Source organism: Dendrobates tinctorius, unplaced genomic scaffold (assembly GCF_039654945.1).
Source record: "Dendrobates tinctorius isolate UK_male_01 unplaced genomic scaffold, ASM3965494v1 ptg000035l, whole genome shotgun sequence".
NCBI lineage: Eukaryota > Metazoa > Chordata > Amphibia > Anura > Dendrobatidae > Dendrobates > Dendrobates tinctorius.
Genome location: NW_027361703.1, coordinates 64,775,351 through 64,797,500, shown reverse-complemented (window position 1 = coordinate 64,797,500; position 22,150 = coordinate 64,775,351). Strand labels below are relative to the sequence as shown.

Sequence of the window (22,150 nt, the reverse complement as noted above, 5' to 3'; positions counted from 1 at the left end):
AAGAGTGGGGGGAGCAAACCCCATGTGTATCGCCACATGCTGTGTGGCTTCCTCAAGGGATAAAGAAGCGTGTGTGGGGGGTCTACTGCACTGTGTGCCAGTGTGTGGGGGTATACTGCACTGTGTGCCGGTGTGTGTGTGTGTGTGTGTGTGTGTGTGTGTGTGTGTGTGGGGGGGGTCTACTGCAATGTGTGCCTGTGTGTGTGTGGGGGGTCTACAGCACTGTGTACCACTATGGGGTTACTGGTCAGTGTGACAGACACACAGCCTTTGTGGAATACCACTGGGTTACATTGTGCAAATGACAAGTGCATACAGGTCTGTGTATTATTCTGTTCTCTGCTGTCCGCGTGTACTGTGCCGTACTATGGTGTACCTAAAACCCCAAATCTTAATCCAGTCCCTGGATTAAGAATTGTGAGGCACAGTAACCTACACAGTGTCAGGTCAGCGCTGTTATACTGATTAAAATGTTACCTTGGTTGATGAAATCCATCTTGTGGTTGTTTAATCTTTATTTTCAGTTAATGAGATTCTGGTGCTTTGGAGCGGCCTGTGGGGGGTCTTCATTTGGTGTTTTGCTTAGTTATTCATAATGCAGCCTGCTGACCGGTCACTGATCCCTCACTGCCCCCTAGTTTGCACAATGAATATCTGTACATATTCTTCATCTTACTGGAGAAGAAACAAAAATTCCTCCTCCAAGATGGCGCCGAATGCGCAGTAGCAGCTATTGGATTACAGCTATAGGCACTGATAGCTGCTACTGCACAGGCACGGCGGGTGCCATTTTCAAATTGTTTTTTTCTTTCTAGCTGAATAACATGTATTATTGGCACATGAAACGTGATTATGCTGGAGAGCAGGTGCCACGTCTGACACCTGTCTGCAGAAGGTTTTTTTTTTTGTTTTTAAGTATGTACAGAAATTCATTATGTAAACTAGGGGGCAGGTTGATGAGGGATCAGTCAGCTGTCTGCATTATGAATACCTAATCAGAGCACCACATGAAGACCCCCCACAGACCGCCTCGGAGCACGAGCATATCATTAACTGAAAACTGAAAATAAAGACTTTGCCACACACTTCAAAAATAAGATCGACCAAACAAGGCATGTCTTCATTGTTCAGCCACCACAATCCCTTTGTATAATAGACCAATGCCCAAAACCTCCCTCTCCAACCTCACTGAAGGGGAGCTTAATTGTCTCCTCTCCAAATCGCACCTCACAACCTGTGCACTGGACCCCATCCCACCTCGTCCCCAACCTCACCACCACTATTATCCCATCCCTAACCCACTTCTTCATCACTAACATCTGGTACCTTCCCTTCTGCTTTCAAACATGCCACAATCACGCCTATCTTTAAAAAGCCAACACTCGACCCAACCACTATGTTCAGCTATTGCCCAATATCGCTGCTCCCATTCGCTTCCAAACTCCTGGAGCTGCACGTCCACGCTGAACTTTCCTCCCACCTCTCATCTAAAGGACCCGTCTCACATAGCGAGGTCGCTGAAGCGTCACCGATTTTGTGACGCAACAGCGATCTCGCCACATGTGGCACATAGCAGCGACCGGCTTCCCTGCTGGATATCGCTGATTGTGCTTGAATGTCCTGGGCCATTTTTTTCATTGTCAGCGTCCCGCTGGTCAGCGCGCATCGCTGTGTTTAACACTGACGAGCGACGTCGTTGGCGATGCAGAACTCAGGGACGCAGGCATGAGTCGTCAGAGAAGCTGCTGTGTGACAAGGTACCCACGACCGCGGAGGTCGTTATACGGATCGCCGTCGGATTGCTGCGTCGTTGAAGAGATCTGCCTGTTTGGCAGCTTACTAGCGACCATGTAGTGACGCACCAGCGATCCTTTGCCAGGTCGTATCGTTGTCGGGATTGCTGGTGCGTCGCTATGTGAAACGGGACCCTAACTCGCTCTTTGACAATCTACAATCTGGTTTCCGCCCCCATCACTTCACTGAGACAGCCCTGACCAAAATTACTAATGACTTGCTTACAGTCAATGCGAACAAACAATACTCTATACTCCTGCTTCTAGACCTGTCCTCTGCATTCGACACAGTTGACCACTGCCTCCCTACTACAGATCATCTCCTCCTTTTGGCATCAAAGACCTCGCCCTATTCTGGATCTCCTCATACCTTTCCAACCGCACATTCAGCGTCTCCTACTGCGAAACTACCTCCTCATCCCACCCTCTCTGTTCTAGGACACCTACTCTTAATCTATACTTTGCCTGGGGCAACTCATAAAGTCCCATGGATTCCAGTACCACCTTTATGCTGACTACACTCTGATCTGCCTCTCTGGCCCAGAGGTCACCGCTCTGCTGTCCAAAATCCCGGAGTGTCTATCAGCCATATCCTCCTCCCGAATATCTGCCATCCTCTGGAATTCTTTGCCCCAACATGTCAGACTATCAACCACATTCGTATCCTTCAGACCGAACCTGAAAACCCACCTCTTCAGGAAAGCTTACAGCCTGAAATGACCCCGCTGCCTCCTCACCACTACCGGAATCTCAACCAACACCGGAACTGCTGCAACCCCCTGACCTACTGTCTCCTTCCCCACCATCCTGTAGAATGTAAGCCCGAAAGGGCAGGGTCCTCTCTCCTCTGTACCAGTTTGTTTACTGTAAATGAGATCTATAATTTCTATGTAGCACCTTCTCATGTACAGCACCATGGAATCAATGGTGCCATATAAATAAATAATAATAATGCCTTTGGTATTCTGCTATCATCTGCCTGTATAACAGCTGTGTGTGTAGCAGAGTTCCCCCCACGGCTGTTAACTTGTTAAATGTTGCTGTAAATCTCTGACGGCATTTACAGCGTGCAGGGTGGGGGGGGGGGGGTGCTGTAGGAGACCGTGAGCTTTGCTATATACGGCCATAGTGTGGTATTGATGTATATAGCACAAGTAATCGGATAATTGCAGGCTCAACTCCCCTTTAGAGGCTTAACAAATGCAGTGAAAAGTGGAATAAAAAATATATACAACATTCAAATCACTGGGGGTCTGCTGCATCTTGCTAGTGCATTAGTCAAGGTTTTGGTGAGTCTACCTCTCATGTTAAGGTTTTTTTCACTTTCAAATCACCCCTTTTTTTTTCCCCTATTACCACATGTGGTATCGTTACATAGTTATTAACGTTGAACGAAGACTTTGAGGCCATCTAGTTCAACCCATATACGTCCTTGAAAGATCGAACCTGATCAGTAAATGGCAAAATGACAAAAAATAAATAAATCTAAATGCCAAAATTACGTTTTTGCAGCCATTGCAACCAAAAATTAAGAACCCATCAAAACATTGCATCCATCCTTAAATGGTATCCTTAAACGTTGGCTAAGGGTATGTTTCCACAGGTCGTAATCCCCGCTCTTTGGACACAGCGGATACCTCGCTCTGCCCAAAGTGCCGCCCCCTGTTGTACGCCCGGTGATTCAGGATGTGTTGATTGAACACATGCGGTATCACCGCATCGTATTCATAGTCCTCATTGCCAGTTATTTATTGTAGCGAACAAAAGGAATCTGTCACCAGATTATCTGATATAGAACATTATCTATTGTGTAGAGTTAGCATATTATTGCTTGGCCTTCGACTCCTTCCTGTTGATGCTATGATTTCCCATCAATGCTCTTATTAACTTCAGTGTCAGCAACTGCCTTGTAAATAGAAATGTGAATGGGACTTTGACACATTTGTTTTACTTTTTTGCAGACTTCAAGTACTTAATATGACATTTCAGTGGACAGCAGTGGCATTGTTCCTGTATGGGGAAGTCGGAGTTATTTTAATTCTTTGCATCCCATTTATTTCTCCAACGAGGTACAATAGAAGTTTTTTGAAATGTGTATATTCAAGTTAATGCATGTTATATACTGATATATAACCTGTGTTCCAAATTATTATGCAAAAAGAGTTTAGGAGTGATAAGGTTAGAATTTTTTTGCTTGTCATTTAAACTCATTGATGGTGATGTGTGTCAGGGCTCTTCATATCACTGAAAGCAATTGCAGATACCTGTGCAAATTAGTTTGGCAGGTGTGTCCAAATAAAGGCAAGACTACGTAAGAAGGCTGTTCCACATTATTAAGCAGCCTACATTTTTTGCCAAAATGGGAAAGAAAAAGGATGTGTCGGCTGCTGAGAAGCAACAAATTGTGGAGTATTTAGGTCAAGGCATGACTACAATCAACATTGCCAAGACACTTCATCGGATCATCGCACAATCAAGAAGTATGTAGCTGATTCCCAGCACACACGTGTGCGTGCTGATAAGGAAAAATTGAGGACTCTTTCCAACAGGCAATTGAGTCCGGTTAAAAGAGCAGCAGCAAAAATGCCTTGTCATAGCAGCAGACAAGTTTTTGAAGCTGCTGGTGCCTCCAACGTCCCCCCGAACAACAAGATGTAGGGTCCTTCAGAGGTTTGCAGCTGTGCGTAAGCCATCCTGTCGACCACCTCTATCCAATGCACACAAGCAGAAACGGCTCCAGTGGGCCAAACGATACATGAAGACTGACTTCCAAACTGTTTTGTTAACCGATGAGTGCCGTGCAACGCTCGATGGTCCGGAAGGAGTGGAGGATGGCTGGTTGATGGACACCCCATGAAAACACAAAAGATGAAGAAGAACAGCATCTCATCCAGGTGAAAGATATATAAACATTTATTGTGCCATGACAAAATGCGACGTTTCGACCATCACATGGTCTTTTTCAAGCATAGCCACTTTTTCTTACCCCATGAAAACACGGCTAAGGCGCCAACAAGGAGGAGGTGGAGTAATGTTTTGGGCTGGAATCATGGGGAGAGAGATTGTCGGCGTCTTTAGGATCCCTGAAGGGGTAAAGATGAACTCCATAATCTATGTGAAGTTTCTAAAACAGCACTTCCTGCCATGGTTCAAGAGGAAGAACCGTGCTTTCCGCAGCAAGATCATTTTCATGCATGAGAATGCACCGTCTCATGCTGCAAATAACACATCTGCATCTCTGGCTGCTATGGGCATAAAAGAGGACAAACTTATGGTGTGGCCACCATCTTCCCCTGACCTCAACCCCATTGAGAACCTCTGGAGCATCATCAAAAGGAGTGTCTAAGATGGTGGGAGGCAGTTCACATCTAAGCAACAGCTCTGGGAGGGTATTCTGTCCACATGCAAAACAATTGAAGCACAAACCATCCAAAAACTGACAAATTCAATGGACGAGTGAGTTCAGAAGCTTCTTTCGAACAAGGGGTCCTATGTGCAAATGTAACATCACCTAGAATAAAGTTTTGACTTGAAAACTGTTTGATTTCATTTTGTAATAAGCTGATAATGCTTATAATTTCACAATTGACCATTTTTTTGTTCCAAAATAAAAATAAAAAGGTTGAAAACTCTGCTGTGCATAATAATTTGGAACATGCATTTTGAGTGTTTCTTATTTTTAAAAATATACTGTTTTCATAGGCAGTTTGTTCAAAAACATTGCAATTATACTAGAATATTAGATGACTGGAAAATAACTGACTGCAATTCATATAGGTAATTTAGAGAAAATATGAGGAAATATTTTTTGCATAATAATTTGTAACACAGTGTAATATCATTAATTTATTTGGATGACATGTTAGTCAGTGTTTACTTCACATGTTTAGTGCATACACCTAATATATCCATAGAGACATAATAACAAACAGTCTAAAATAATGTTCATTTCGCCTCTAATGGCTCAGCATACATCAATACACTTTTTTTCTTGGTGGCACTGTGTAAGGAGTAGCAAGAGTGGACCCTCTGGGTTGAGGTCCCTGGAGCGAGCTGGCCAGGTGGTGCCGACCCCCTATACAGGGACCGTTAGGAGCAGGCTCGAAGGAGTCGAATACCGCGACAGCTGATACCAAGAGGGGCGGCTTAAGTGCGGATGAGGCAGCAAGGCAGTGGGTCAGGGGCGACTGGAGTCAGGGGCGACTGGAGTCAGGGGCGACTGGACGGGGCCAGAGTACCGTACAGGAAGGCACACGATAATCAGGCGCCTCCAAGAAGGAGGAACCGCCTGATATACCCCGTGCCAGCTCCTGATTGGAGATCACTCCTCAGGGAAGGTGCTGAAGGGGTTAAGAGGGGATGGGAGTGCGCGCCCGCGGCCTAAGGCACATGCCCGGAGCTAGAGCAGGACAGAAGCAGGAGGATGGAGAGAGCCCACGCTGGATCCCCCGGGAGGCAGGAGTCGCGGCGCTGGGAGCGGTAAGCGGAGGGCCGGGGGACGCATGTGGCAGAGGCAGCAGGAGCCGGCACCGGCATGATAGCCGGCGCTGGCGTGACAGTACCCACCCCTTTACGTCTCCTCCTCCTGAGATTGGTCAAGAATCTGTTCAGAATGCGGGGAGCATCAACATTCTCTCGAGGTTCCCAAGACCTCTCCTCAGGACCGAACCCTTTCCAATCGATAAAGAAGGTCCTTCCCCTATCCACCTTCATGGCCAAAATATCTCTCACTTCAAATACGTCATCGGCCCTTACTGGCTGAGGAGCAACGGGAGGCGCAGGGCAAAACTGATTGAGGATGACCGGTTTCAGGAGCGAGACATGGAAGACGTTAGGGACCCGGAGTGAAGCAGGCAGCCTCAATTTATAGGCCACATTGTTGATGCGTCCAAGAATCTCAAAGGGACCGATGTACCGGGGACCCAGCTTACAGGAAGGGATTTTCAAGCAGATGTGCTTGGTCGACAGCCGGACTTTGTCTCCTGGATGGTATGGTGGGAGATCCCTCCGCCTCTTGTCGGCATGTCTTTTCATCCGGGCTGCGGCTTGTATGAGAGCCTCCTTGGTCTTCCTCCAGACTTGGGAAAACTCTTGGGAGAGGGCATCGGCAGCAGGTACGCCAGAGGATGAAGATACTGGAAGAGGTACACCTGGGTTCTGACCGGAGACCACAAAAAACGGGGACTTGGTGGTGGATTCATTGGAATGATTGTTATGGGCGAACTCTGCCCACGGAAGCAGATCGACCCAATTGTCTTTGATGGGCGTTAGAGAAGTTCTGCAGGTAGGAGGTCAAAACTTGGTTAACCCGTTCGAATTGCCCGTTGGTCTGTGGGTGATAAGCGGAAGAGAAATTCAGAGATATACCCAAGAGTTTACAGAGTACTCTCCAGAAGCGGGAGGTAAACTGTACCCCGCGGTCAGACACGATCCACTGAGGAAGCCCGTGCAATCTGAAAATCTGATGAATGAAGATTTTAGCTAATTCAGGGGCCGTGGGCAAGCCAGGTAACGGAACAAAATGGGCCATTTTGGAAAACCGATTGACTACTACCAGGATAGTCGTGCATCCAAAGAGCGGAGTAAATCGGTAACAAAATCCATGGCGATATGTTGCCAAGGAGCTTTGGGAGCAGGCAACGGCTGAAGGAGGCCGGAGGGCAAGCTTCTAGGTACCTTGTTCCTGGCGCAAATTGAGCAGGAGGCCACGAAGTCCAACACATCTTGGCGGAGAGAAGGCCACCAGTAATAATGGGAAACCAGAGCAAGAGTCTTCTTGGTGCCAACATGTTCAGCGATCTTGGAGGTGTGACCACCAGCATAGTACTTCTACCTTTTTGCCTTGCGGGACGAGGGTCTTGCCAGGCGGCACGGAACGAAGACTCACGGGAGCTACCATGATAAACCGGGCAGGATCGATAATGTGCGACGGAGCCTCCTCCACTTCGGGTGACTGCAGGGACCGGGATAGTGCATCTGCTTTGGTATTTTTGTCACCGGGTCGGAAGTGGAGCTCGAAGTTGAAGCGAGAGAAAATCAATGACCACCTGGCTTGTCTGGAGCAGACTGGAGGTAGGCCAGGTTTTTGTGGTCAGTAAATATTGTGAAGGGATGGACTGCCCCTTCCAGAAGATAACGCCACTCCTCCAGCACCATCTTTATGGCCAACAGTTCTCGATCCCCAATCGTGTAGTTACATTCTGCGGGTGAAAATGACTTGGAGAAGAACCCGCACGGAGCCAAGCACCCAGTAGACGTCTTTTGGGAGAGAATCGCCCCAGTCCCTGTAGAAGAGACGTCAACCTCTAAGACGAAGGGCTTGCCGACCTCTGGCTGATGCAAAACTGGAGCTGTGGCAAAGGCCCGCTTCAGGGCGAGAAATGCACCCTCAGCTTCTGAGGGCCAGATGTTCGGTCTTGCTCCCTTCCAGGTAAGGGCAACAATAGGCTTGGTTAAAGAGGAGACGTGAGGAATGAATTGCCTATAATAATTTGCGAAGCCCAAGAATCGTTGGATGGCTTTCAGTCTGACAGGTCGCGGCCATTTGAGCACCGCGGACAATTTCTCTGGGTCCATTCGCAACCCCGAGTCCGTGATAATATACCACAAGAAGGGTAGGGAGGTCCGGTCAAACAGACATTTTTCTATTTTGGCATAGTCGATTCTCCCGCAGGCGTTGCAAGACCAGACGAACACTCCTCCTGTGAGAGGACAGGTCTGGTGAAAAGATGAGGATGTCATCTAAATATACCACGAGGCACGAGTACAGAAGGTCCCGGAAGACTTCGTTAACAAATTCTTGGAAGACCGCTGGGGCGTTACAAAGTCCAAAAGGCATGACCAAATATTCGTAATGGCCATCCCGCGTGTTGAAGGCGGTCTTCCACTCATCTCTGGCACGTATTCGGACCAAATTGTAGGCCCCCCGTAGATCCAGTTTAGTAAAGATCTGGGCCCCACGCAGGTGGTCAAAATGTTTGGGGGTAAGTGGTAGAGGATACCTCTTGTCCGTGATGTTATTTAAGCCTCGGTAGTCTATGCAAGGTCGAAGGGATCCATCCTTCTTCCGAACAAAGAAAAACCCGGCCCCTGCTGGGGAAGACGATTTCTGGATAAAGCCCCTGGTTAAGTTCTCCCGGATGTACGCCGTCATGGCTGAGGTTTCTGTAGGTGACAACGGGTAGGTTCTCCCCCTGGAGGGGAGAAGCTCCAGTAACTAACTCGATTGGGCAGTCGTAGGCCCGATGCGGGGGAAGGGTCTCAGCTTCCTTGTCGAAGACATCTGCAAACGAATGATACTCCACGGGAAGCCCAGGAAGGTCCGTGGGCACTTGGTGCAGACTGGTAGGGGTAACAGGCAGCAGACAACGTTCTTAGCAAGAGTGCCCCCAGCGAAGGACTTCCCCACAGTGCCAAGCAAGGACTGGCTTATGAGACCTGAGCCAGGGCAGGCAAAGGAGCAGAGCGTGAGACAAATTAGGCAAAACATAAAAAGCAATTCTCTCCTGGTGTAGGGCTCCGACTTGCATCTCCAGCTCAAGAGTGACCGTGGTGACGGGGACAGGTAATGGTTTGCCATCCACAGTCTTCAAGGGTGACAACAGGAATCCGGAACTTGTCCACCTCTTCCAACCGAATGAAGTTGCCCGCCGCACCCGAGTCCACATACACCTCCACAGATCTACGCTCCCGACCTAGGAGAATTAATGCTGAGATAATAAGGGGTAGAGAGGGAACAGAGTCACCTAGGGAGGCCTCTCTTACCTGGCCTAGGCGGAGGAGTTTCCCGACCTCTCCGGACAGAAACGCAGAAAGTGGTTGGCTCCACCACAATAGAGGCATAAACCTTGCTCCAATCTTTCCCTTCGCCGCAGCTCCGATAACTTTACGCGATCCACCTGCATGGGCTCCAGGGCAGAACTACTGGCAGGCTTGGTCGAACGAGGGCTAGGGACTGGGTTAAACCTAGAAGGGCCTCTCTCCCTGACTATCTCGCGAGAGCGTTCCTGCAACCGTAAGTCAATACGAGTAGCCAGAAATATAAGGTCCTCTAAAGAGGTGGGAGTGTCCCGACCAGCAAGCTCGTCCTTGATTTTCCCCGAAAGCCCCCTACAAAAGGCCCCTACCAATGCCTCATTATTCCACCCCAGCTCAGAGGACAGTGTCCGGAAGCGAATGGCGTACTGTCCCACGGTAAGAGTTCCCTGTCGAAGATGGAAAAGGGACTCAGTGGTTGAGGCCAGATGCCCTGGCTCGTCAAAGACCCGGCGGAAGGTGTCCAGGAAGTCTTGTATGCTGGATAACACCGGTTCACCCATGCCAAGGCTTCCCCCTCGAGATGGGACACGATAAATGTCACCTTAGCCATATCAGACTGGTATTGCTGGGGCAGCAGCTCGAAATGTAGGCGGCACTGATTGAGAAACCCTCGGCACAATTTGGGATCTCTGCTATAATAATAATAATAATAATAATAATCATAATTTTTATTTATATAGCGCCAACATATTCCGCAGCACTTTACAATTAAGCGGGGACATGTACAGACAATAAATTCCAATACAAGTTAAGACAATTTAAACAGTGACATTAGGAGTGAGGTCCCTGCTCGCAAGCTTACAATCTACAAGGAAATGGGGGGACACAGTAGGTGAGAAGTGCTTGTTATTTCAGGTCTGGCAATTATAATAGGGATTTTCATATAAAGCTGCATGATTAGGTCATCAGCCCATGTGTTTAAGTGCAATAGTCAAGTATCAAGTGCAGTTATCGTGTGCATGGAGGGTGTGGAGACAGATGAGTAGTAGGGTGCAGACTCAGAATATTTGGAAGGAGGGAACAGGGTAAAGTTAGTTTACTGAGTAGCTGATGTGGTAGGCTTGTTTGAAGAGATGAGTTTTCAAAGCGCGCTTGAATAGGTCGGTGCTAGGTATCAGTCTGATCGTCTGGGGAAGTGCATTCCAGAGAGCTGGAGCAGCACGAGACAAGTCTTGGAGACGGAGGTGCGAGGTTCGGATTACGGGGGATGTTAGTCTTAGGTCATTTGTAGAACGAAGGGCACGTGTAGGGAGATAGAGATAAGAGAGGAGATATAAGGCGGGGCAGAACGGTGGAGAGCTTTGTGAGTGAGAGAGATGAGTTTATACTGGACCCTGTAGCGAATAGGTGGCCAGTGTAATGACTGGCACAGGATGGAGGCATCGGTGAAGCGGCTGGACAGAAATATGACCCTGGCTGCCGCATTCAAGATGGATTGGAGAGGAGAAAGTTTGGTAAGAGGGAGACCGATCAGAAGAGAGTTGCAGTAGTCGAGACGAGAATGAATAAGAGCGACAGTAAGAGTCTTTGCAGTTTCAAAGGGGAGAAAAGGTCGGATTCTGGAGATGTTTTTAAGATGCGGGTGAGTGATCGGATATAGAGAGTAAAGGAAAGTTCAGTGTCGAAGATGACCCCAAGACAGCGGGCATACTGCTTGGGAGTTATGATTGAACCCTCCAGGGTTATTTCGATTTTAGGTAGAGTGAGCTTAGTAGAGGGGAGAAACACAAGAAGTTCAGGTTTGGAGAGATTTAGTTTCAGATAGAGGGAGGACATGATGTTAGAGACAGCAGACAGACAATCCTTGGTATTTTGAATTAGGGTAGGGGTGATGTCAGGGGAAGAAGTATATAATTGGGTGTCATCAGCATAGAGATGATACTGGAACCCAAATCTGCTGATTGTTTGTCCAATAGGGGCAGTGTATAGAGAGAAGAGGAGGGGGCCTAGGACTGAGCCCTGCGGGACCCCGATAGTAAGGGGACGAGGAGAGGAAGAGGAGCCGGTAAAAGATACAGTGAAGGAGCGGTCAGAGAGGACGAGAACCAGGAGAGGGCTGTGTCCTCGAGGCCTATAGAGTGGAGCATAGTGAGGAGGAGCTGGTCATTCAGTGTCAAATGCGACAGAGAGATCCAGGAGAAACAGCAGGGAGCAATGACCTTTCGATTTAGCTGTTATTAGATCATTAGAGACTTTAGTGAGGGCAGTTTCCGTGGAGTGTAAAGAGCGGAAATCAGATTGTAAGGGGTCGAGAAGAGAGATAGCGGACTAGACGGGAGTGGACCAAGCGTTCCAGGAGTTTAGAGATGAAGGAAAGGTTAGAGGCAGGTCTGTAGTTAGCAGTGCAGTTCTGGTCCAGGGATGGCTTTTTAAGTAAAGGGGTTATGATGGCATGTTTAAATGAGGAGGGAAATATGCCTGAAGAAAGAGAGAGGTTAAATATTTTAGTCAGGTGAGTGGTGACCACTGGTGAGAGAGACTGCAGGAGCTGTGATGTAATGGGGTCACTGTTGCAGGTTCTAGGCCGAGTGGAAGCAAGGAGCTTGGAAACTTCTTCTGAAACAGGTTCAAAGATATCTAGTGAGCTTGAGGTGCGGCAGGGAAGGGGATCCAGGCACTGAGGAGATTGGGCTTAGATATCCTGATGGATGTGGTTGATTTTTTCTAGGAAATAAGTGGCCAGATCCTCACCGCTGAGGTCTGTGATGGGGGCCTGTACTTTAGGTTTCAGGAGGTAGATTAAGGTTTCGAAAAGTCGTCTTGGGTTGTTGGCTAGTGAGGTGATGAGGGTGGTGAAGTAGGATTGTTTGGCCAGATGAAGGGCAGAGTTATAGGTTTTGAGCATGAACTTATAGTGGATGAAGTCTTCTGCTAAGAGAGATTTTCTCCACTGCCGCTCTGCACACCTTGAGCAGCGCTGAAGAAAGCGTGTTTGCATTGTGTGCCAGGGCTGCTGTTGTCTGTGTCGGGTCTTTCTGCGTGTAGAAGGTGTTGCTTGATCTAGGGCATTCTTCAGTGTATTATTGAAGTGTGACAATGCTAAGAATGGACAGGAGAGGGAGGAGATGGGGGCTAAAGATGTGTGGAGACTGTCCATAAGCTGCTGGGTATTAATGGTGCGTGTATTCCGATAAGTGTGGTAAGTGGGGGTGCCCTGGGTGGGGAGACAATTCTTGACAGAGAAGGAAAGAAGGTTGTGGTCCGAGAGCGGGAGAGGGGAGTTAGTAAAGTCGTGCAGAGAGCCGGGACGGGAGAAAACCAGGTCCAGAGTATTCCCGTCCTCATGTGTAGGAGAATTAGTAAACTGTGAGAGGCCGAATGAAGAAGTTAAAGAAGATGAGGCAGATTGGGAGAGGGGATCATTGATGGGGATGTTAAAGTCTCCCATGTTGTGGGTGGGGATGTCACAGGATAGAAAGTGAGTAAGCCAGGTGGCGAAGTGGTCTTGAAACTGGCAGGAGGAGCCTGGGGGGCGATAGACAACCGCCACTCTTAAGGAGAAGGGCTTAAAGAGTCTGACGACGTGGACTTCAAAGGAAGGAAATGTAAGTGAGGGAACCGGGGGGATGACCTTGAAAGTACATTGTGATGAAAGGAGCAAACCAACACCTCCACCCTGTCTGTTCTCAGGTCTGGCGGTATGTGAAAATATCAGCCCACCAAACGAGAGAGCAACAGCAGCGGTGGTGTCTGAATGCTTGATCCAGGTTTCTGTAATAGCCAGAAGGTTAAGGGAATTAGAGAGGAAAAAAAATCGTGAATGTAAGTCAGTTTGTTACACACAGACCGTGCATTCCAGAGAGCACATAGGAAAGCGATAGGAGAAGGCATGCACTGAATGTTAATAAGATTAGCAGGATTTCTATATGCAGCTGGAGGAGAGTAATGTATGCTGGTGGAGGGAGGCCCAGGGTTGGGGAAGATGTCGCCTGCAACTAGTAAAAGGAGAAGAAACAGAGAGCAGGTGGTGGGATGATTTGTATGAACGTTTTGAGTGCTGCATGGAGGTATTGGATGGTTTGGAGTGGGTAAGAAATGTCAGTAGAGCTTCAGAGATACATGGGAGAGAGGAGAAGGGAGGGGTGGATATGCAGAGAGTGCACAGAATGTGTAAAAGGGCGGGCGAGTTGTGAGCAGCAGGTTGATATGATCAATGCATAATGTAGTACGACTGACCAAGAAGCATGCTTGCATGAAAAACTTATGCACCTTACCTGTCTCCTGCCCAACTGCATTGTCTAACTACAAAGCACTTTATCCTGTTGCACTTAATATCTGTTGCACGTGTGCTATACCAGACAGAGCTAAATATATATGAAATGAAATGTCTGCTAGCTTCAGCCACCAAATGGCCACAATCAGTAATTAACCAATTAGCACAAGGCCAGAGCAGGCATTACTATGCAGGGTAAACAACCAATGCTGGACAAGGCCATAAAACAGTGAAAGACAGAAAAAAAAAAACCTTTCAACACTTTAAAGCAGAAACAAAAAAGAAAAACCCACCACAGGAGTGATGGAATTAAATACCATGAAAATATCTTGCTACATATGATGCAGTTCACACTTGTCAGACAGCATACATGGATGATGGAATTAAATACCATGAAAATATCTTGCTACATATGATGCAGTTCACACTTGTCAGACAGCACACATGGATGATGGAATTAAATACCATGAAAATATCTTGCTACATATGATGCAGTTCACACTTGTCAGACAGCATACATGGATGATGGAATTAAATACCATGAAAATATCTTGCTACATATGATGCAGTTCACACTTGTCAGACAGCACACATGGATGATGGAATTAAATACCATGAAAATATTTTGCTACATATGATGCAGTTCACACTTGTCAGACAGCAAACATGGATGATGGAATTAAATACCTGTGTGAAGAAGAGAAGAGAGGAACATCAGCTTCAATGCATTGTCTAACTGCAAAGCACTTTATCCTGTTGCACTTAATATCTGTTGCACGCGTGAGCCCGCACACGTGCTATCCCAGCCAGAGCTAAATATATATATATACCTTGGAGGCTTAACCAAAAGTGGCGATGGGTGAGGTGCAGGGTTGCGGGGTGGAGCAGAGGCCGCTGCAGAAGACTGAAGGGACTGTAAACGGTCATCAACGGAAGCCTTGTAACTAAGAATATGGGACTGTGTATCACGCTGCTGCGGGAGCTTCTGCTGGAGTCCCGCCAGCAGATGGGCGCTCCCTGGATCGGAGGTTTGAATGGTGGTCAACCGAGTGTCCATGGACTTTATAAAAGCCATAATCCGGGTTTGGTCCTCCCGCAAAAAGAGTAATTCTTTTTGGGTCGCTGCCGAGGCACCAGCGGGGTCCATGGCCTGATTATGCTGAAAGGAGTAGCAAGAATGGACCCTCTGGGTCGCGGTACCGAGGTCCCTGGAGCGAGCTGGCCAGGTGGTGCCGATCCCTATACAGGGACCGTTAGGAGCAGGCCCGAAGGAGTCGAATATCGCGACAGCTGAAACCAAGAGGGGCGGCTCAAGTACGGATGAGACAACAAGGCAGAGGGTCAGGGGCGATCAGAGTCAGGAGCGACAGGACGGGGCTAGTGTACCGTAAAGGAAGGCACACGATAATCAGGCGCCTCCAAGAAAGAGGAGCCGCCTGATATACCCCGTTCTGGCTTCCGATCGGAGATCACTCCTAAGGGAAGGTGCTGAAGGAGTTAAGAGAGGATGGGAGTGCGCACCCGTGGCCTAAGGCGCATGCCCGGAGCTAGAGCAGGACAGAAGCACGAGGAAGGAAAGCCCACGCTGGATCCCCCGGGCGGCAGGAGTCGCAGCGCGGCGCCGGGAGTGGTAAGCAGAGGGCCGGGGAACGCATGTCGCAGAGGCTGCAGGAGCTGGCACCGGCATGGCAGCTGACGCCGTCGTGATAGCCGGCGCCGGCATGACACACTGAATGGTGTAGTAGACTGTACACAAAATGCATTATGTATTTTATTTTCACAATAGGAGCTTATTAATGATGTATCACACTGTAAGTCTATACATTGGGATACATCACAGTCTTCCACGGGTATACATATGGCTCCAATGTAGCGTCCTTAACAGGATGTGAACAGAATCTTTTTGCCCTATAGTAAATATTTTAGATATACAAAACGTCTGCCAGAAGAAGGAACATGATCTCACCAGCTGCTTAGGATATTTTTGGAACAGCACAATCTCTTTATAGCTGCAATTTCCCTATGCAGTTTCCCAAGTTCAGTAGGTGACTTCTCATTCATGGAGATTTTGTTTTGATAACATTGTGATTATGCTGTGTATTTACTTGTCATAGTAAGCTTTAATGATAGAAGTTAAGTAATATCTATAATGTAATATAGTATTTTAGCAGCGTACCAGCTTGAAATCCACATATCTTCTAATAAAACTAATTGAAGTCGGTGACAACCTAAATTATTTTTTTCTATTTTTAGAGCACTACACTGTGTTCCAAATTATTATGCAAAAAATATTTCCTCATATTTTCTCTAAATTACCTATATGAATTGCTGTCATTGTTATTTTCCAGTCATCTAATATTCTAGTATAATTGCAATGTTTTTGAACAAACTGCCTATGAAAACAACAGTATATTTTTAAAAATAAGAAACACTCAAAATGCATGTTCCAAATTATTATGCACAGCAGAGTTTTCAACCTTTTTATTTTTATTTTGAACAAAAAAATGGTCAATTGTGAAATGATATGCATTATCAGCTTATTACAAAATGAAATCAAACCGTTTTCAAGTCAAAACTTTATTCTAGGTGATGTTACATTTGCACATAGGACCCCTTGTTCGAAAGAAGCTTCTGAACTCACTCGTCCATTGAATTTGTCAGTTTTTGGATGGTTTGTGCTTCAATTGTTTTGCATGTGGACAGAATACCCTCCCAGAGCTGTTGCTTAGATGTGAACTGCCTCCCGCCATCATAGACACTCCTTTTGATGATGCTCCAGAGGTTCTCAATGGGGTTGAAGTCAGGGGAAGATGGTGGGCACACCATAAGTTTGTCCTCTTTTATGCCCATAGCAGCCAGAGATGCAGATGTGTTATTTGCAGCATGAGACGGTGCATTATCATGCATGAAAATGATCTTGCTCCGGAAAGCACGGTTCTTCCTCTTGAACCATGGCAGGAAGTGCTGTTTTAGAAACTCCACATAGATTATGGAGTCCATCTTTACCCCTTCAGGGATCCTAAAGGCGCCGACAATCTCTCTCCCCATGATTCCAGCCCAAAACATTACTCCACCTCCTCCTTGTCGGCGCCTTAGCCGTGTTTTCATGGGGTGTCCATCAACCAGCCATCCTCCACTCCATCCATCTGGACCATCGAGCGTTGCACGGCACTCATCGGTGAACAAAACAGTTTGGAAGTCAGTCTTCATGTATCGTTTGGCCCACTGGAGCCGTTTCTGATTGTGTGCAGTGGATAGAGGTGGTCGACAGGATGGCTCACGCACAGCTGCAAACCTCTGAAGGACCCTGCATCTTGTTGTTCGGGGGACGTTGGAGGCACCAGCAGCTTCAAAAAGTTGTCTGCTGCTATGACAAGGCATTTTTGCAGCTGCTCTTTTAACCTGACGCAATTGCCTGTTGGAAAGAGTCCTCAATTTTTTCTTATCAGCACACACACGTGTGTGCTGGGAATCAGCTACATACTTCTTGTGCGATGATCGATGACGTGTCTTGGCAATGTTGATTGTAGTCATGCCTTGACCTAAATACTCCACAATTTGTTGCTTCTCAGCAGCCGACACATCCTTTTTCTTTCCCGTTTTGGCAAAAAATGTAGGCTGCTTAATAATGTGGAACAGCCTTCTTAAGTAGAGGTAACAAGTGTACACTGGCGCTTCCTGGTCTATACGCTATAGATAATAGGGGATTAACTGCTGCTGGTATATACTGGGTCTGTGCTTACCCAGAAATGCAAAAAAAATGAATAAATGGAAGAAATACCTGCGCAAGTGGGGTTATCCAGAATATGAATCAGACCACAGTCCTGCCTTGCTGGTAGCGAGCACACCAGGATAAACTGTATGCGGTGGTGGACGTGCCACAGCGGTGTGAATTGAAGATGACGCTGAAGAAAAGTCGCCCCAATAGGCGATGTGGTCGGGTAAGGCGAGGTTGGGTGACGTCACCGGGGAAGGAAGGGAGCGTGTGCAGGCCAAACTAGAAGCCAACGCGTTTCTAAGGTCTACGGACCTTCTTCGTCGGGGGGGTGTGGCTTTTGGGCCATATATAGGGATAGATGCAGCAGAGTTTGACAGCCCTGACGAAGAAGGTCCGTAGACCTTAGAAACGCGTTGGCTTCTAGTTTGGCCTGCACACGCTCCCTTCCTTCCCCGGTGACGTCACCCAACCTCGCCTCCCCCCCTCCCCTCCACGCCACAGCTGCTGTATACTGGCGGCGCCTCTCGGCCGGAGCGCGCCGCCACTCTTCCCCATCTCCAGCGGCTGTTATCGTTGGAGATTACCTAACCACATCGCCTATTGGGGCGACTTTTCTTCAGCGTCACATCTTCAATTCACACCGCTGTGGCACGTCCACCACCACATACAGTTTATCCCGGTGTGCTCGCTACCTCGCTACCAGCAAGGCAGGACTGTGGTCTGATTCATATTCTGGATAACCCCACTTGCGCAGGTATTTCTTCCATTTATTCAGCCGCCTTAAGTAGTCTTGCCTTTATTTGGACACACCAGCCAAACTAATTTGCACAGGTATCTGCAATTGCTTTTAGTGATATAAAGAGCCCTGACACACATCACCATCAATGAGTTTAAATGACAAACAAAAAAATTCTAACCTTATCACTCCTAAACTCTTTTTTTTGCATAATAATTTGGAACACAGTTTATTAATTCAATGGTGCCGTGTTAATGAGATGGGCTTACATACAAATGTAAATTATGGTCAAACTAAGGGTACCGTTACACCTAGCGACTCACCAGCGATCCCGACCAGCGATATGACGCGGTCAGGATCGCTGTTGAATCGCTGGGTGGTCGCTAGTGAGCTGCCACACAGGCAGATCTCACCAGCGACATCGCTGGGGACGGGGGTCGCTACTTACCTGTCAGACGCGGCGATCCTGTGTCCTCCCGCCATGGTCCAGCAGCTTCTCGCGCGATCAGCGATAACCAGCGGGGGAGCCAGTCGGAGGTAAGTATCACATGCAGCGATATCGCTAGTAATATCGCTGTAACGTCACAAAATCGGTGACTTTACAGCGATATTGCTAGCGATATCTCAGTGTGTAACGGGCGCTTAATAATGACAGACTGGTACATAAAGGAGAGGGTTATGCCCTTGCGGGCTTATATTGTATAGGATAATGGGGAAGGAGACAGTAGGTTAGGGGATTGAGGCAGGTTCAGTTGTGGTGATGTGGCAGGAGGTTATTGCACTCTACAAGCTTTCTTGAAGAGATGGGTTTTCAAGTTCGTTGTGAGTTTGGTGGAATCGGATGTGTTTGCGGCACCGAATTCTAGAGGATGAGGGATACTTGGGAGACGTCTTGGAGGCAATTGGGTAAGGAGATTTGGAGAGGAGGAGAGAGTTGGATTAATCGGGCAGCAGTGTGAAAGACGGATAATAGAGATGATGCGAGAGTGTTAGCAGGGAGGCTACAGAGGAGGATATTGCAGTAGTCAAGGCTGGAGATGATGAGGGTATGCACTAACATTTTAGTTGCATGTGTTGAAGAAACCACAGATTCTGGAAATATTTTTGAGTTGGAGGCGGCATGAATTGGCGAGAGTTTGGATGTGTGGTTTGAAGGTTAGGGAAGAGTCAAGGTTTAATCCGAGGAAGCGGACTTCCGATACTGCGGAGATTAAGGTGTCATTAATCATGATAGATCGGGTAGGAGGGTTAGGTGAGATGGATGATGAGTTCAGTTTTGTCCATAATGAGTTTTAGGAAGCGAGATGAGAAGGAGGATATGATAGACAGTCTGGACAGTAGAGTGGTAATGTCTGGGTCAGAGAGGTAAATATGAGTGTCATCAATGGATAGGTAGTAATGGAAGCCAATGGACTTTGAGTTGTCCCAGGCCAAAGGTATAGATTGAAAAGAGTAGGTTTCACAGGATAGAGCCTTGAGGGACACCAACAGAGAGAGGGCAGGACGAGGAGGTAGTGTGGAGGTGGGAGATGCTTAATGTATGTTTAGAAAAGTATGAGGAAGGGCAAGGTCTTTGATGCAAAAGAAAGAGGGGATTTGTGGTAGGGTGGAGTGGTCAACTGTTTCAGAGGCAAAGGACAGGTCTAGAAGGAGAAGTATAGAGAATTGTCTGGTAGCTTTGGCAGTAAGTCTTTTGTCATTTTGATCAGAGCAGTTCCAGTGCAGTGGTGGAGAGACAGAAGCTGGTTTGCAGGTTGTCAAATAGTGAATTAGATGAGAAGTGGGTGGAAAGTTCAACATGGACGTGCTGTTCTAGGCATTTGGATGCTAACGGGAGCATCGATATGAGACTGAATAGCTGAACATAGATGTCTGTTCGGGGATGGTTTCTTCAGGATAGGTGTGATTGTGGCGTTTTTGAAAGCAGAAAGGAAGGTACATGAAGTTAGTGAGGTTAGAACCATGAGAAGTGTAGTTCTGTCTGTGATTGAGGAGGAGGTGGGATAGGATGGAGTTAAGTGCACAAGTGGTGAAGTGTGATTTTTAGAGGAGATGAGAAAGCTCTCCTTCAATGATGGTGAGGAGGAAGGTTATGGGGGAGGGGCACAGGTCTGTTTTACATAGGGGTTGTGGTGGCTGTGCAGTAAAGGCATATTTTATTTGGTTTATCTTATTTTTTAAATATCCTGAATTGGCTTCACTTCAAATATCTTCCTACAAATATCTTAAAAATGCTAGAAAGTTCTTTGGCATTTACGTCTTTAGTAAAGAAAATTAAGAATGGCAACTTTAAGAGCTGTGGAAAGTCAACTGGCATGGCGGTACACGGAGGTAGGAAAACAGGAATACTGTCTCTTTATGTCTTCAGTTGGTTTATTATATGGCAGCATAAACCAACTAGATGTGGAAAGTAAACACAGCCCTTTGGGCAAAAACAGGAACACAATAAAGAAAACAAAATGCTGTAGCACAGTTCATGCATTGCGGGTAATATCCCGCTCTGGAGCAACACGGGTTCAGTCTTTTTCCTCCACAAGACAAAAACCACTGGTGAGTCCTCTCTCCAGTCTTGCTGACCCAAAGACTGCCTCTAGAGCCCAGTTATTTAAACCCAAGACCATGTGACTCCTCCATCATGAGACTGATCACATGATCCTGACATCACACAGGTCCTGTCAGGACTCTGCATGTGGAGATGTGGTGGACCTCCTCCCACACGCTCTATGAAGGACCACTAAAATCAGCCCATTATGCAACTTAACCCTCACAACACGTAGTGTGGTAGAAGAAAAATACTCTGGTTTCATATCACTGACGTCATTAAGCGCAGTGACACACATCTCCCCTCTATTACATTACTAGTGACTTTGTCACAGAGCAAAATAAAATGAAAATTAAACCTTAAGTTTAGAACGGGCACTTCCTCTTGTTTTTATAAATTTGCCAGTTTTTCGGTCTCTAATTTATGACAAATAATTGCATAATATATCTTTTTGTAGTGGTTGAAGTTTTGTTTTTCTGAGTATAAAGGAGAAAAACATAGCCAGCTCACCTGTCGGCATGTGTTGTGGGAAGCACGGGCCACGTGCAGTCATCACGTAGTAGTCAGAACAAAGTGGGGAAAAAAGGTCCAGCTTCACAAAAAGTCCAATTTATTGTATAAAATGTAGTCCTGAAGCAATAAAATTTACATGAGTAACAAATGGGCTACGCGTGTTGAACAAAAAACCTTGTTCTTTTTCAGAGAACTTTTTGTGAAGTTGGACCTTTTTTTCCACTTTGTTTTTCAGACACAGGGCTCCAAAACCTTGACAAAGACATATGTTGTGCTGGCTACCTACAACCTCTTCTTAAGGGGACATTGGAGCTTTAAAATTCCGGCATTATGAGGGAGAAGCGGAAAGTGACTGTCCTAGCAGCTTTATCCTGCAGATGTCACTGCAATACTCTGTAGTACACTATCTCATGTTTAGGCATGAGTTGTATGTGGCTATGCAAAATTTTATTTGTTTCTTTTCAGCAACACCCTCTATCCTAAGCATTAGATATAATGTGACATCTTTTTTTCCATTTTTCAAGCCCCATAAATGACCAAGCATCCAAGCATGTTTTTTTCCATACAGTTATGAGTTCTGAAATTTTTTCTTCTTCCAGTATTCAAATAATTTGAATGTGTCTGTTTTTAGCATTATTTTTACATTTTCTTTTATGACCACAAAGGAGCACTAAAATGTATCTTGCATTATTTTTCACTTTATGTTACAATTTGTTTTATACAGTATATCAGACACGTTTATTATTCTCGCCAAGGATGGGGCTAAAAACAGAAATTCTGACAGGCAGAATCTTTTTCTTTTCCGTTTTTTTTTTTT

At 46.7% G+C, this 22,150-nt stretch overlaps 1 protein-coding gene across 2 annotated transcripts in view; it reads left to right on the top strand.

Annotated features, from left to right (window-relative positions):
* The window catches only part of BCAP29 (B cell receptor associated protein 29), a 140,269-nt gene that overhangs the window by 31,551 nt on the left and 86,568 nt on the right, over positions 1 to 22,150 (top strand). For both annotated transcript variants that reach the window (XM_073573572.1, XM_073573570.1), the window contains exon 2: positions 3,755 to 3,862. In XM_073573572.1, the coding sequence (XP_073429673.1) occupies positions 3,771 to 3,862 (92 nt within the window). In that variant the 5' untranslated portion in view covers positions 3,755 to 3,770. The remainder of the gene's footprint in view (positions 1 to 3,754; positions 3,863 to 22,150) is intronic.